Source organism: Somniosus microcephalus, chromosome 8, assembly GCF_052327205.1.
Source record: "Somniosus microcephalus isolate GS21.2 chromosome 8, FLI_Smic_1.0, whole genome shotgun sequence".
Classification (NCBI taxonomy): domain Eukaryota; kingdom Metazoa; phylum Chordata; class Chondrichthyes; order Squaliformes; family Somniosidae; genus Somniosus; species Somniosus microcephalus.
The window spans coordinates 11,730,933-11,747,467 of record NC_140994.1 but is presented as its reverse complement, the minus strand read 5'-3'; the positions used below and the strand labels follow the sequence as shown (position 1 = coordinate 11,747,467).

Below are 16,535 nucleotides of genomic sequence, written 5' to 3'. Positions count from 1 at the left end.
GTTTTTAAGAGCTACAATGTACTCACTGATGGTTTCACTTTGTTTTTGGTTTTTGGTACCAAACTTATAGCTCGCTGCTATTTCTAACAGCTTTGGGTCGAAATGGTCCTCGAGTTTCTCGGCAAAGTCTTCAAACGACACATCCTTCGCTTTCCCTGGCATGAGCAGGCTTGTCAACGTTCCGTAGACATCTGGCCTGATCTCCGTTAGAAAAATAGCTTTTTTCCGTTCACGAATTACTTTGTTTTGAGCTTGAACATTCTCATCTGCACCTTCGGTCTCAATAATGTTATTGGCCTTAAAAAAAAAAAAAATCTCCATCCGCTCAATGTAAGAACTGAATGGTTCGTGAGCTCGGTCATACAGGCCGAGGATTTCCGATGAATCCCGTAGACGCCATTGTTGCTGTGTGTCCATACACGCGAAGGGGCAGCACAGACAATTCTGCATCAGCATTAACAGTAAAACATTGCAAAAAAATTCAGTTTAGGTGTCACAAATTCACCTTAAACTTTCCCACTCAAAGGTTGAACACTGTGTCCTCCCATGTTCCCTAAAAATGGCGGCTCTGGAATCCCATCCTCGTCGCCAAAAATGTAATATATGTGGGTCGAACAAATGAAGGGTGAGTCGCTAGTCCATGTGCTCACTTTTCTAGGCCAGAGTGAACTGAGAATACTCATACCAAATCATGTGATAATACATTACAGCCAGGACACCAGGGATATCTCCCCTGCTCTCCTTCGAAACAGTGGCCATGGGAACTTTATGTCCACCTGAGAGGGCAGACGGGGCCTCGGTTTAATGTCTCATCCGAAAGATGGCACCTCCGACAGTGCAGCACTCCCTCAGCACCGCACTGGAGCGTCAGTCTGGATTTTGTGCTCAAGTCTCTGGAGTGGGACTTGAACCCATGACCTTCTGACTCACGAGGTGAGAGTGCGGTCCAACTGAGCCACGTTTGGGCAATTGCGATTAGCCTTATTGTCCTTGGGTTTGGAAGTGCAAACAAAAAAAATTCAGCTGGGCTTCCTGCTCCCGGTCGCCATTCGGTGACGCCTGATTGGACAGTTCCCAGTGGGCGGGAGAAGTAATGGGATTGGTTGCAGGGCTCTCCCCTCCCCTTGCACCTCAACCCACCCACGGTGGAATAGCCTACTCGCACATGAAGAGTGGCCACTTTGGGTGAGGTGTTGGAGGGACATGGAACTCGGTCCCAGTCAGGCTCCACGGCTTCAGGAGAGGGGGAGCAGGAGGAAATTTCAAGGGGGTGGGGGCAGAGAGGGAAACATTAAGATTATCGGAGGACACTATAGGGGGGGTGGGAGGAAATGCAGGGGCTGACACTATAGAAACAAACCTTGGAGGGAAAGGCTACACACAGAGCAGTGTGCGAAGAGACCTGAGCATCAGAGGTAATTATTTTCTTAACAGTAATTAGTTGTAACCAAGGGTCACAGTCTAAGGATAAGGGGTAAGCCATTTAGGACAGAAATGAGGAGGAATTTCTTCACCCAGAGAGTGGTGAACCTGTGGAATTCTCTACCACAGAAGGCAGTAGAGGCCAATTCATTAAATATATTCAAGAAGGAGTTGGATATATTTCTTAAGGCTAAAGGGATCAAGGGATATGGGGAGAAGGCAGGGACAGGGTACTGAATTTGGATGATCAGCCATGATCGCATTGAATGGCGGAGCAGGCTCGAGGGGCCGAATGGCCTACTCCTGCTCCAATCTTCTATGTTTTTATGTTTCTATGTATGAATAATAGGGCTCTTGTGGTTTATGGATCGATTCCCTCCCCTCTGCTGTAATACTGGCGCTCGACCAGCAGGTGGCAGTCACTTAGCGAAGGGTATTTCCTTTGTCTCCTTCCATGGACCTTCAGGTTGCCAACCCTCCTGGAATGCCCTGGAGTCTCCCGGGGTTGGGCCCGGGCCACCCGTGCACAGCCCCGGAGATCATCGCGATTTAAATTTCCGCCCCAGTGGCGTCAGCTCTGCCGCCGCGGAGAGCGGCGATGGGTTGGTGTGCCGGGAACAATCGATGGCTGGGAACCGGGGGGTGGGGGCGGGGAGCCACTGGGAATCGGGGGGGGGGGTGCTCGGGATCTTGGGGGTGCCTCAGGAGTTGGGAATCAGGGTACCGAAGGAAGCCCTTTTGAGGTGTAGTCACTGTTGTAACGTCGGAAACGCGGCAGCCAATTTGCGCACAGCAAGCGCCCACAAGCAGCAATGTGATAGTATTTTCTAGTGATGTTAGCTGAGGGATAAATATTGGCCCAGGACACCGGGGAGAACTCCCCTGCTCTTCTCCGAATAGTGGCCATGGGATCTTTTACGTCCACCTGAGGGGGCAGACGGGGCCTCGGTTTAACATCTCATCCGAAAGGCGGCACCTCTGACAGTGCAGCACTCCCTCAGTACCGCACTGGGAGTGTCAGCCTGGATTGTGAGCTCAAGTCTCTAGAGTGGGGCTTGAACCCATGACCTTCTGACTCTCAACTCGAGCAGATTAGGCAGATCAACAACAACAACAACTTGTATTTATATAGCACCTTTAACGTAGTAAAACGTCCCAAGGTGCTGCACGGGAGTATTGTAAGACAAAAAATTTGACACCAATCCACATAAGGATAAATTAGGGCAGGTGACCAAAAGCTTGGTCAAAGCGGTAGGTTTTAAGGAGCGTTTTAAAGGAAGAAAGAGAGGTAGTGAGGCAGAGAGGTTTAGGCAGGGAATTCCAGAGCTTGGGGCCCAGGCAACAGAAGACACGGCCACCGAAGGTTGAGCGATTATAATCAGGGATGCTCAAGAGGCCAGAATTAGAGGAGCGCAGATATCTCGGGGGGTTTGTGGGGCTGAAGGAGATTACAGAGATAGGGAGGGGCGAGGCCATGAAGGGATTTGAAAACAAGGATGAGAATTTTGAAATCGAGGCGTTGCTTAACCGGGAGCCAATGTAGGTCAGCAAGCACAGGGGGTGATGGGCGAACGGGACTTGGTGCGAGTTAGGACACGGGCAGCCGAGTTTTGGATCACCTCAAGTTTACGTAGGGTGGAATGTGGGAGGCCAGCCAGGAGTGCGTTGGAATAATCAAGTCTAGAGGTAACAAAGGCATGGATGAGGGTTTCAGCAGCAGATGAGCTGAGGCAAAAGCGGAGATGGGCGATGTTATGGAGGTGGAAGTAGGCGGTCTTTGTTATGCTGCGGGATATGTGGTCGGAAACTCATTTCAGGGTCAGATATGACACCAAGGTTGCGAACAGTGCGGTTCAACCTCAGACAGATGTTAGGGAGAGGGATGGAGTCAGTGGCTAGGGAAGGGGTTTGTGGCGGGGACTGAAGACAATGGCTTCGGTCTTCCCGTAAAAGCCACCTCTGCTTTGCTGCTGGACTTAGCAGACCTGGTAAGTTCACTGTTGGTGATGGGGAACTGGTGCCCTTGTGATTGGCTGGACTACCACTGTGTGATAGCACTTCTGGTTGTGTGGTATCCTGCACATACACTCTGAGAAGCTGAACCAAACAATTTATCCATCGCACTACTGGCCAGCTATGACAGACCATTCCTCATGGTTAGTAATGTTCTGTCTTATGTCCTTGGTAGCGAGGTCAATATACTTCTCTGTTTCCATGGTAACATGAAAGAATTTAGTCCCAGGCAACCGTATAGATTTCAGGTACGAATACAGTCCAAAAAAGTCATTTTTTTTTTTAAATCGCGGCACACGAAGAGTGTTTTAAAAAAATTACCCAATAAATCATTTTACTGGCATTCTTCGCTTACTGTACAAAGGTTCTTGGATTTATATCTAGCTCTCTATCATATATTAAAATTGCTGAGTGAGTCACAACAATCTATTTAAAAATGCACCGTAAAGTCCTGTCAATGGAAAAATCCATTCTAACGGTCTCAACATTTATTTGCAGTACCCATTCTGCCTGTAGGAGGTGCTGTGATAGGTCTTTACCATGCAAATACAGACTTGTCACATAACGTTAGCGGGGTCACCCAATACTGGCCTGCCTATTGGCCCTGAGATTCGGCACACAATTGCAATGCAAAGACACTGGAATCTTTCCTGTAGGAGTGTGGGTGAATGTCTCAGCCCCAACTCAGACACCCTCTGTCTGCCCATTTCACTAGTCTGCCTATGTCCTCCTGAAGTCTGTTACTATCCTGCTCACTGTTTACTACATTTCCAGGTTACCTCATCCTGAACTTGCATTTATATAGCACCTTTCACAACCTCAGGACATCCCAAAGCATTTTACAGCCAACTGAAGTACTTTTTGAAGTGTAGTCACTGTTGTAATGTAGGAAACATGACAGCCCTTTTGCGCACAGCAAGCTCCCACAAACCGCAATGAGATAATCACCAGATAATCTGTTTTAGTGATGATGGCTGAGGGATGACTACTGGTCAGGACACCGGTGAGAACTCCCCTGCTCTTCTTCGAAGTAGTGCCGTGGGATCTTTTACATCCACCTGAGAGAGCAGACGGGGCCTCGGCTTAACGTCTCATCCGCAAGACGGCACCTCCGACAGTGGACTGGGAGTGTCAGCCTGGTTTTTGCGCTCAAGTCTCTGGAGTGGGACTCTGAACCCGCAGCCCGTCTGACTCAGAGGCGAGAGAGTGCTGCCCACTGAACCACGGCTGACAGCTGAATACATTGTAGAGCAGATTGCACGGTCAGTGGAAGGGGCAGGGTTAATGGGTTTGAACGGCCTTCTTTTCTCAATGAGCTGATTCCTTCTGCTTTAATAGCGACAGGTGACTGTGTGACTCACTACCTGGATCCTAAACCGTCTGCCCGTTTTATTTCCTCAGAGCAAGAAGCATGCCAACAAGGTCCGCCTGTACTACATGCTTCACCCAGAGGATGGAGGGCCTCCTTCCAAGAAGCTGCGGTCTGATAACCCAGTAAGTGACCGCCATTCCTAACGCTGTGCTGGACAGATTAGATCGCGGAACAACGAATGTGTTTCTTCATTTAAACCATTCCCCAGCTGAATAATCCGAAACATACGGTCAGTTCAGGATCTGCCCTGACTTTGTGGTTTTATTCATCATGTGAGCTCTGAGTTGGCACTTTGCTGCATATTTTGCAAGATTTCAATAATTTTCTGTTGGAGAAATATGCTTCGCTTAGATTTTCTCTGCTCTCTACCTCCTTTGGTATTTGCTGAGTGCAAATTGAATTGGATTATTGCTGTGCAAGGCATTGCTCAGATCCCACAGTGAGTACTGGGTGCGATAGCATAGTGGCTATGTTACTGGACGAGTAATCCAATAGGCCCGGACTAATGATCTTTTGTTCTTTTTTATTCATTCCTGGGATGTGGGCGTCGTTGGCAAAGCCGGCATTTATCGCCCATCCCTAATTGCCCTTGAGAAGGTGGTGGTGAGCCGCCATTTCAGAGGGCAGTTAAGAGTCAACCACATTGCTGTGGGTCTGGAATCACATATAGGCCAGACCGGGTAAGGACAGCAGATTTCCTTCCCTAAAGGACATTCATGAACCAGATGGGTTTTTACAGCAATCTGGTAGTTTCATGGTCACCATTACTGATACCAGCTTTTAATTCCAGATTTATTTCATTGAATTAAAATTCCCCAGCTACCGTGGTGGGATTGTGAACTCAAGTCTCTGGATCATTAGTCCAGGCCTCTGGATTACTAGTCCAGTCACATAATCACTATGCCTCCGTACCCCTACATGTAGTTCAAATCCCACCACGGCAGCTGGGGAATTTAAATTCAATGAAATAAATCTGGAATTAAAAAGCTAGTGTCAGTAATGGTGACCATGAAACTACCGGATTGTCATAAAAACCCATTTGGTCCTTACTCGGTCTGGGCCTATACGTGACTCCAGACCCACAGCAATGTGGTTGACTCTTAACTGCCCTCTGAAATGGCCGAGCGAGACACTCAGTTGTATTCAAGAAGGCGGCTCACCACCACCTTCTCGAGGGCAATTAAGGATGGGCAATAATTGCTGCCGATGTCCAAATCCCGTGAGTGAATTAAAAACAACACACCTAATCATTGCCAAGGATGCTGTTGCCCTTGAATGGGGCCTCCCCTGTCAACCCAACCCACCCCACCCCACCCCACCCCACGTTTGGAGCAGCTAGCTGAAATTCACTGCCAAGGTACTCGCTGTTTGGGGTAAAGTACCAGAGCGCGAATTGTATCCCAGCAACGAGAGGAGATTGTAGAGAGTAGAGAATGTAGGGGATGATGCTGCAAACGGGGACCTCTACCACCTTGTGTATTTCGACTCCTCACTCCACGCAATTCTTTTCTCGATATTTGCTACCCCTCCAGTATTCTCCCCTCCTGTCCTGAAGGCACGGACTCATGATGGAGTAAATCAGGAGAAACTGTTTCCAGTGTCAGGAGGGTCGGTAACCAGAGGACACAGATTGAAGGTGATTGGTGAAAGAGCCAGAGGGGAGATGAGGAAACATTTTTTTATGCAGCGAGTTGTTGTGATCTGGAATGCGCTGCCCGAAAGGGCGGTGGAAGCAGATTCAATAGTAACTTTCAAAAGGGAATTGGATAAATACTTGACAGGAAATAATGTACAGGGCTACGGGGAAAGAGCAGGGTGAGTGAGACTAATTGGAGAGCTCTACCAAAGAGCCAGCATGGGCACGATGGGCCGAATGGCCTCCTCCTGTGCTGTATCATTCTATGATTCTATGATAGTATAGTCTGTGATTGACAAAGGACCTGCTCCTGTACTACATCTGTAAAAAGGTGGGCTTGTATGGCATGACTTCATTGCTAGGCTCATGACACCATCGTAATCATTGTTCTATATAAAGGGTCTCCATGAAACCACTGCCATCGGATTCATTCCTTTAAGATACAGACTAAAAAACATGAAGGCCGTGAATCGAGTGCCCCATCTCAGTACTGGATTCCTGATTAGTGCTCCTGTCACGTGGAGCTTTATGCTGGAAGTGCGAGGTTGTCAAGTTTATCCTTGAATCGAAATGAAGTCCTTTTAATATTTTAAATGTCCCTTGCACAAATATTTCTGGAGAAGGAGGGAAGGAGGGAGGGAAGGAGGGAGGGAAGGAAGGAGGGAGGAAGGATGGGAGGGAGGGAGGAATGGAGGGAGGGAGGAATGAAGGAAGGAAGGAAAAGCGCTTTACAGTCATTGGAGCATTCATGAAGTGTAGTCTCTGTTGTAATGTAGGAAATGCGGCAGCCAACTTGCGCACAGCAAGCTCCCACAAACAGCAATGTGATAATGAACAGATCATCTGTTTTAGTGATGTTGATTGAGGGATAAATATTGACCCCAGGACACCGGGGAGAACTCCCCCGCTCTTCTTCAAAATAGTGCAGTGGGATCTTTTATGTCCACCTGAGAGAGCAAACAGGGCCTCGGTTTAACGTCTCATCCGAAAGACGGCACCTACCGACGGCGCATATTAACCTTTCACCTCTGAGGTCTGCAGTCAGATTTAGCTCACGTCCCTTTCCCTACGGTTCTACTTCGTGTCAACACTGAACAATACGTAGCGACATTAGAAGTAAGGAATGGAGCATCAGCTGATCAGGATTCCATCTCGTCTTCTACTCCAACTCATTCTTTCTTCAGAACCTCAAAGCCGCGGTACTTACTTCAGTCGCGAAGGTTCAACTTCTGCCAAAAGATGAGGAGATAAAGGTGTCCCTCTCTCTAACATGTGGAAAGGTCAGCAACAACAACTTGTATTTATACAGCGCCTTTAACATAGTAAAACGTCCCAAGGTGCTTCACAGGAGCGATTATCAAACAAAATTTGACACCGAGCCACATAAGGAGATATTAGGACAGATGACCAAAAGCTTGGTCAAAGAGATAGGCCTAGAAATTGGCCTGATGCGCCCAAGCGGCGCAAAGTTCGCCTGGGCGCTGGAATTTGCGCCGCGATCACCGCATTAGCGATCGCCGCAAATTCAGTTGAAGTGCCCCTAGAGGGAGACAGGGCGCGGCTCGAGGCGCTCCGCGTCCCTCTTAGGACGCTGAAAGTGAATTTCACAGCACTATGTGCCGCAGCGCCACACGCTGCGGCACGGCACGCTGCGGTACTGCAGGCCTTCCTCCCACTGTTAAGGGGGAGGGGCCTGCAACAGCACGAGCCCCGATCGCGAGTGCCGGCAAAAGAGCCCGGCACCAAGGAGAAGTGCTGGGCTCTCGGGAAACAGCCGGCAACGCCGCGGGGGGGGGGGGGACCAGGAGGCCGGGGACGGAGGTGCTGGCAGGCGGCTGGCGAAAAAGCGGCTGCCCCGCACCTCCACCTTAACTTGCGCCTCTGCCGGCGCAGCAAGTCCCCGTGAACCGGGCGCGGGTAGCGAACGGCGCTACAGCGCTGTTCGCTACCAAATATCGCGAATGGGGCGCTGCGCACACCGATGACGTCATCGGTGGCAGCGCAGCGCAAAAGGCTAACGCCACCATTAGCGCCCCTGCTGAATATTGCGGGAGGCGCAGCCAGTGGCGCTACAGCCACTGATTGCCTCTTTAGGCGCTAACAGGTGGCGCTACTCACCCAATTTTCCCCCCATAGGGTTTTAAGGAGCACCTTAAAGGAGGAGAAAGAGGTGGAGAGGTTTAGGGAGGGAATTCCAGAGCTCAGGGCCCAGGCAGCTGAAGGCATGGCCGCAAATGGTGGAGCAATTAAAATCGAGGATACGCAAGAGGCCAGAATTGGAGGGGCGCAGAGATCTCGGAGGGCTGTAGGGCTGGAGGAGGTTACAGAGATCTCGGAGGGCTGTATGCCTGGAGGAGGATACAGAGACAGGGAGGGTTGTTGGGCTGGAGGAGGTTACAGAGATCTCGGTGGGCTGTAGGGCTGGAGGAGGTTACAGAGATCTCGGTGGGCTGTAGGGCTGGAGGAGGTTACAGAGATCTCGGAGGGCTGGAGGGCTGGAGGAGGTTACAGAGATCTCGGGGGGCTGTAGGACTGGAGGAGGTTACAGAGATCTCGGAGGGTTGTGGGGCTGGAGAAGGTTACAGAGATCTCGGGGGGTTGCAGGGCTGGAGGAGGTTACAGAGATCTCGGAGGGTTGTGGGGCTGGAGGAGGTTACAGAGATCTCGGAGGGTTGTGGGGCTGGAGGAGGTTACAGAGATCTCGGTGGGCTGTAGGGCTGGAGGAGGTTACAGAGACCTCGGAGGGCTGGAGGGCTGGAGGAGGTTACAGAGATCTCGGGGGGCTGTAGGGCTGGAGGAGGTTACAGAGATCTCGGAGGGTTGTGGGGCTGGAGGAGGTTACAGAGATCTCGGGGGGTTGCAGGGCTGGAGGAGGTTACAGAGATCTCGGAGGGTTGTGGGGCTGGAGGAGGTTACAGAGATCTCGGAGGGTTGTGGGGCTGGAGGAGGTTACAGAGATCTCGGAGAGGTTGCGGGGCTGGAGGAGGTTACAGAGATCTCGGAGGGTTGTGGGGCTGGAGGAGGTTACAGAGTTCTCGGAGGGTTGCAGGGCTGGAGGAGGTTACAGAGATCTCGGAGGGTTGTGGGGCTGGAGGAGGTTACAGAGATCTCGGAGGGTTGTGGGGCTGGAGGAGGTTACAGAGATCTCGGAGGGTTGTGGGGCTGGAGGAGGTTAAGGAGAGAGGTCCTGTGTGAAAATGCATGCACACAAAGCGAAAATAACTCCAAACAATTAAAATCTGAAATAAATACAATAAGGTGCTAGATCTCCAAAAAGAGAAAGGGTGGGTTAACATTTTGGGTGGAGACCTTTCATACATTGACATCCAAGATGTTTGCCCATTTTTCCTTTTTGCTGACACACTGGCTGTGCATTTACACCACTTTCTATCTCTGCGCTTGCTTCCCTATGAACAATGTATCTGAGCCAGTCTCGCCCCAGTCCTGAATGGCTGTGAATCTACAGCACAAACTGCCTGTAATGCGACACTAATTGGCGCTGAATTGCCAGCCTCCCTCAGAGAGGTGACCAGGCTGCGGAAATGGAAATAGAAATGGGTGCTCTTCGCAGGTCGAACTTAAGGCACTTTAGTTGGGGCAGCGCAGAAGGATTTCCGCTTGGATCTCACCTCTGCTGACTCTCGGGCTGCTTGATATTGGTGCTGTTTGACAGGAATGACATGCCTCACCTTGAAAACTGCAAAGGTTGACGGGGTCGGTGGCATAGAGGTTATGTTACTGGACTAGTAATCTAAAGACCTGGACTAATGATCTGGGCAGATGTGAGTTCATAATCCCACCACAAGCAACTGGGGAATTTAAATTCAGTTAATTAAATAAATCAGGAATAAAAAGCTCATATCAGTAATGGTGACCAAGAAACCACTGGATTGTTGTAAAAACCCATCTGGTTCACCTTTAGATGAAGGAAATCTGCTGTCTTTACCTGGTCTGGCCGAGACCCTGTGACTCTAGACCCACAGCAATGTGGTTGACTCTTAACTGCCCTCTGAAATGGCCTTAGCAAGCCACTCGGTTGTCAAGAAGGTGGCTCACCACCACCTTCTCAAAGGGCAATTAGGGATGGGCAATAAATGCTGGCTTTGCCAGCGACACCCACATCCCGTACATAAATTTAAAAAACCCAGAAAACCTGGTCCTCAAGAAAGCTTCCCTCAATTGCTTTATTTTAGAGGCTGTTTAGGAGTGAAATCGGGAAGCACGTTTTCACACAAAGGGCGGTGCAAATCTGGAGTTCGCTCCCTCAGAAAGCTGTGGACGCTGGGGATCTGTTGGCGCTCTCACGACTGAGATGGCTAGGTTTTTGTTGGGTAGGGATATTGCAGAATAAGGAGCTAAGGCGGTTGAGGTGCAGATCAGCCTTGTTCTAATTGAATGGCGGAAAATGGTCTGGCCTGGTCCTGTTCTTGGTGGACATCAAAGTGTGTGATTTTCTGCTTACCTGATAATGGTATGTGCGATGAGTTGGCTTTATACATTGTGGCATCCATATCAGTCAGCCAACGAATATAAAAGTGTCTTAAAAAAAAAATATAGATCATCAGGAAATAAAGGCTGGAGTTCTGTCTCGTGGTTGACTTGTGTAAATAGATCCAGTCTTGCAATGTTCTTGGTGGGTCGCTGTCTATCTATTGCACCAATAGCTGCCTGGTCATCTTCCTGAGGGTGTTTTTGGGAGGGAAGGTGTGGAATTCTCCTAATCTAGAGCCATCTTTTGTCTCCACTAGTCCTATCACCATCTCGTCTGGTTTTGAATACCTCTTAATGTCTCTTCACTTCTCTTTTGTTCTTTCATCCCCATTTCCCGGCCCCCAAACTGGCCTTTTTTAATCTGTTTCATTTCCTGTGTTTTCTCAGTCCTGACGAAGGGTTTTGACCCGAAACATTGACTCTGTTTCTCTCTCCACGGATGTTGCCCTGGCCTGCTGAGTTTTTCCAGCATTTTTCTGTTGTTGTTTGTGGAATTCTCCCATTGCCTCTCCCTTTCCCTCCCCGAGGAGGTCACATCAGGCCATCTATATCAAGACAGACAATGCTGGAAACGCTCAGCGGGTCAGGCAGCATCTGTGGAGAGAGAAACAGAGTCAACGTCTCAGGTCGATGACCTTTCGTCAGAACTGGAAGGAGTTGGAGATGTAACAGATTTTAAGCAAGTGTAGGGGCAATGAAAGGGGGAGGGGAGGAAAGAACAAAAGGGAGGGTCTGTGATAGGATGGAAGGCAGGAGAGATTAAATAACAAAAGGGATGATGGTGCAAGGCGAAAGGAGATGGTAATGGGACAAGTAAAGAAACTAAAGATGACTCTAGAGGAGGTGTAAATGGGAACAGCCGAATCATTACCAGCACCTGCTGTCTGATAAAAATGGGGGCGGAGGTGCGAGCTGTGTGTGTGCGTGTGTGCGAGCTGTGTGTGTGCATGTACCCTATGCGTGTGCATATGCACGATTGTATGAGTGCGTCCGTGTGTGTGCACGTGTCTGCGTGTGAGTGTGTGCATATGTGTGCGTGCACGTATGCATGCGTCCATGTGTCTGTATGCGTGTGTGTCTATATCTGTCTGCGTGTGTGTCCATGTGCGTGTATCTGTGTGTGTGTCTGTGTCCGTGTGTTGTGTGCGTGTGTGTGTGTGTGTCTATATCTGTCTGCGTGTGTCCGTGTGCGTGTATCTGTGTGTGTGTCTGTGTCCGTGTGTCTGTGTGTGTGTGTGTCTATGTCTGTCTGCATGTATGTCCGTGTATGTGTATCTGTGTGTGTGTCTGTGTCCGTGTGCCTGCGTGCTTATGCGTCCATCTGTGCACGTGAATGCAGTGCATGTGTGCCCCTGTGTGTGTGCGTGCGCGTGTGTGTGTGTGTGTGTGTGTGTGTGTGTGTCATTTTATATACTTTTGCACTTTTCTCTGTCTCTCTTGTGAAGGTGACGACTGTTGCTGGTGCCCGTTCCCAAGCTGCCAGCACCAAGTGGCTCCAGGCCTTGCCCCAGACACTGAATGTTGGCAGCTTGGTTAACATTGGGCATTAACTTGGTTCAGTTGGTAGCTCTCTTGCCCTTCAAGTCGGAAGGCGGTTGGTTCAAGCCCCACTCCAAAGCCTTGAGCATGTAATATAGGTCACTACAGCTCGTTAGGATAGCGCTGTAGAGTCAGGGGTGCAGGGGCTTCGATTGAGACTTGACACAATCTGCCTGTTCCGGTGTTCATGTAGATGTTAAAGATCTAGTTTGAAGTAGAATAGGAACATTCCCAGGACACCAGAAACAAATGATCTGATCGTTCGTCTATTGCTGTGCGCAAGATGCCGTCTATATTGACCTAAATAGCACTTCACTTTACAGCTTCATCAATGCAACTCTTCTTTTTATGGCAAGCATCGCGTTCTAACTCAGTGTGGTCTTCAGCCAATGACCACATGACCTTTCCCGGGTTTGAAAGACGCCAAGTAACTGAGCCAATGGCGAGCAACCTTGTCCCACGTCCAGACAGCGATGTATGTGACGTCAACGAATAGATTGACTCCAGCACCGTTGAGATTCTCCATTTTGCCCTGGCCGACTCCCTCTCTGTGTTGGGAAACCCACCAGGAGCCTCAAAGTCCATTGCTAATGGAGACCCCATCCCCCGCAGCCCCCCCCCCACCCCCCGGAAGTCTTAGCCACAACAGGGATTCTGCCACCCGAGAGGAGAATCTCAGCCCTGGCTCAGTGGGCAGCACCCTCGCCTCTGAGTCAGAATGCCGTGAGTTCAAGCCCCACTCCAGAGACTTGAGCACAAAATTCCAGGCTGACGCTCCCAGTGCAGCGCTGAGGGAGTGCTGCACTGTCGGAGGAGACGTTAAACCGTGGGCCTGTCTGCTCTCTCAGGTGGACGAAAAATTTCCCACGGCCACTATCCCATGAAGAGCAGGAGAGGTGTCCCGGTCAATATTTATCCTTCAACCAACATCACAAAAAAAAAAAGATTCTCTGGTCACTATCACATTGCTGTTCGTGGGAGCTTGATGTGCGCGAATTGGCTGCCGCGTTTCCCACATTACAACAGCGACGAGACCAAAAGAAAAGTATTTCATTGGCTGTAAAGCGTTTTGGGTCATCCTGAGGTCATGAAAGGCGCTGTTCTTGCCATGGAGGGAGTGCAGCGAAGATTCACCAGACTGATATCTGGGATGGCAGGAATGACGTATGAGGAGAGATTGGCTCGATTAGGCTTATATTCACTAGAGTTTAGAAGAATGAGAGGGGATCTCATTGAAACTTATAAAATTCTAACAGGGCTAGACAGACTAGATGCAGGAAGGATGTTCCCGATGGCGGGGGAGTCCAGAACCAGGGGTCACAGTCTAAGGATAAGGGGTAAGCCATTTAGGACAGAGATGAGGAGGAATTTCTTCACCCAGAGAGTGGTGAACCTGTGGAATTCTCTACCACAGAAGGCAGTTGAGGCCAATTCATTAAATATATTCAAGAAGGAGTTAGATATATTTCTTAAGGCTAAAGAAATCAAGGGGTATGGGGAGAAAGCAGGGACAGGGTACTGAATTTGGATGATCAGCCATGATCTCATTGAATGGCGGAGCAGGCTCGAGGGGCCGAATGGCCTACTCCTGCTCCTATCTTCTATGTCTCTATGTTTCTATTTTATGTAAATACTTTCTTTTTCTCCCTGTTTTCTTGACCTACATTTGAAAGGTGCCTTAGGGTAAAACAAATATATAAACCTGTTTGTTTGGGGGAAACCAGTGAGAGATAACAATGTCCACAACCGGACAGTAATTTTCCGGCCATTATTTTTGTGACTCATTGCCTGTTGGTTTTTGCCAGGTGAGCGCTTGTTAAAGGCAGAGCAGAAAAATCAATCGATCTGACTGCTCAGCATCCTGCCGCTGGTCCTCTGGGACAGTGCGAGTGTCCTTACCCTGAAACAAGCAAAATAAAAAATAAGAAACTACCAGCTCCCCTTCAAATGTTATAAATCACTTGAAATATTCCATCGCCTTTTCTGGTATTATAAGAATCAACACCCGATGTTTTGAAGAAGTAGAACTCTTGACGGCTAACTCGGATTGAAAGCCCACCCCCAGATTACACTGCGTAAGAGATAGAATCGCACGGCTCAGAAGGAGGCCATTCGGCCCATCGTGCCTGTGCCGGCTCTTTGAAAGTCCCACCCCCACGCTCTTTCCCCGTAGCCCTGCAATTTTTTCCTTTTCAAGTATATAGATAGAAAGAGAAATAAAGAGAGGGAAAGAAAGATTGGATTAAGAAAAAGAGAGAGAAAAGAGACCGAAAGGAAAAGTAAAAGCAAATTTTTAAATTTTAATTTTAATCTATTAAAATCTCCAACATCAGTTAATACCTAAAGGAATGAGACTCCACACTTGTAACAGTTAATTTTCATGTACTGGAGAGGTTCAAGGAGAGAGAGAGATTTCTAGACGCAAAAGGTGTCAAGGGGTATGGGGAGAGAGCGGGAATATGGTATTGAGAGAGAGGATCAGCCATGTTCATATTGAATGGCGGAGCAGGCTCGAGGGGCCGAATGGCCGACTCCTGCTCCTATTTCTCTATGTTTCTATGGTTCTCTATTTATCCAATTCTCTTTTGAAAGTTACTATTGAATCTGCTTCCACCGCCCCTTCAGGCAGCGCATTCCAGATCACAACAACTCGCCGCGTAAAAAAAATTCTCCTCATCTCCACCTCCGGTTCTTTTGCCAATTGCCGTAAATCTGTGTCCTCTGGTCACCGACCCTCCTGCCACTGGAAACAATATCTCCCTACTTGCTCGATCAAAACCCCTCAAAATTTTGCACACCTCTATTAAATCTCCCTTTTCACCTTCTCTGCTCTAAAGAGAACAACCCCAGCTTATCTAAAATAACAACAGAAAATGCTGGAAAAACTCAGCAAGTCAGGCAACATCCGTGGAGAGAAATTTGAGTTGACGTTTCGGGTTTGACCCTTCTTCAAAACTGGAGAGAAAAGGAACTAGATCGAAGGCAGGGCTGCGATCGGACAAAAGAATAAAAGAACCAAAAGAAGTAAAAGAGATTAGAAGCTAGACGAGATGGTAATAGGCTGTGATTAGGTGTAAAGTGTACTGGCAGGGCAAAAGATAGCTGCCAGGTGTGAGAGAGAAACAAAAGGAAAGGGGGGGGGGAAAAGGAAAGGAGTGGAAAAATATAAGTGAAAATGAAATAGGGGCCGAGGTTATGATCTGAAATTGTTGAACTCAATATTGAGACCGGAAGGCTGCAGAGTGCCTAATCGGAAGATGAGGTGCTGTTCCTCGAGTTTACGTTGAGCTTCCGTGGAACAGTACAAGAGGCCAAGGACGGTGAGGTCCGAGTGGGAATGGAGCGGTGAATTGAAATGACAGGCGACCGGAAGCTCAGGGTCACCCTTACGGACTGAACGGAGGTGTTCCGCAAAGCGGTCACCCAATCTGCGTTTGGTCTCCCCAATGTAGAGGAGACCGCATCGTGAGCAGCGAATACAGTATACTAGATTGCGAGAAGTACCCAGCTTATCTAATCTCTCCACATAACATAATGAAATGCATTGAATGGCATGAGTCCCTGTACTTGCACCGTCGCTACGAGCTGAACTCGCCACAGAAAGTTATGTCTTGTCATTGCAATCTAAGTACCCTTTTAACGACGTGATTACTGTTAATTACTGCCAGTTAACCTCTCCGGTACATGAAAATTAACTGATACAAGTATGGAGTCTCAGTCCTTTAGGTATTAACTGATGTTGGAGATTTTAGTAGATTAAAATTAAAAATTTTAAATTTGTTTTTACTTTTCCTCTCTGTCTCTTGTCCCTCTCTTTTTCTTAATCCAATCTTTCTTTCCCTCTCTTTATTTCTCTTTCTGTACCTGATTTGGCGTTGAATTCACCCCCTTTAATTCACCCTCCTTCTCAGTCCTTCCGCTGTTTATTTTCCAACCCTTAAATCTCATTGGTTAAGGAGATACACAATTGCTTGCCCTGTTCACTCAGGTCCCAGATGCCCTGTTTCCCCCTCGCTGCGCCGTTCTCAGCCCGCACTTTCAGCAACTTGCCACGCCAAAAAA

At 48.8% G+C, this 16,535-nt stretch overlaps 1 protein-coding gene across 1 annotated transcript in view; it reads left to right on the top strand.

Annotated features, from left to right (window-relative positions):
- The window catches only part of LOC147113318 (zinc finger matrin-type protein 4), a 470,946-nt gene that overhangs the window by 21,777 nt on the left and 432,634 nt on the right, over nt 1-16,535 (top strand). The window contains exon 2 of the mRNA XM_085994248.1: nt 4,837-4,929. Within this exon, the coding sequence (XP_085850374.1) occupies nt 4,837-4,929 (93 nt within the window). The remainder of the gene's footprint in view (nt 1-4,836; nt 4,930-16,535) is intronic.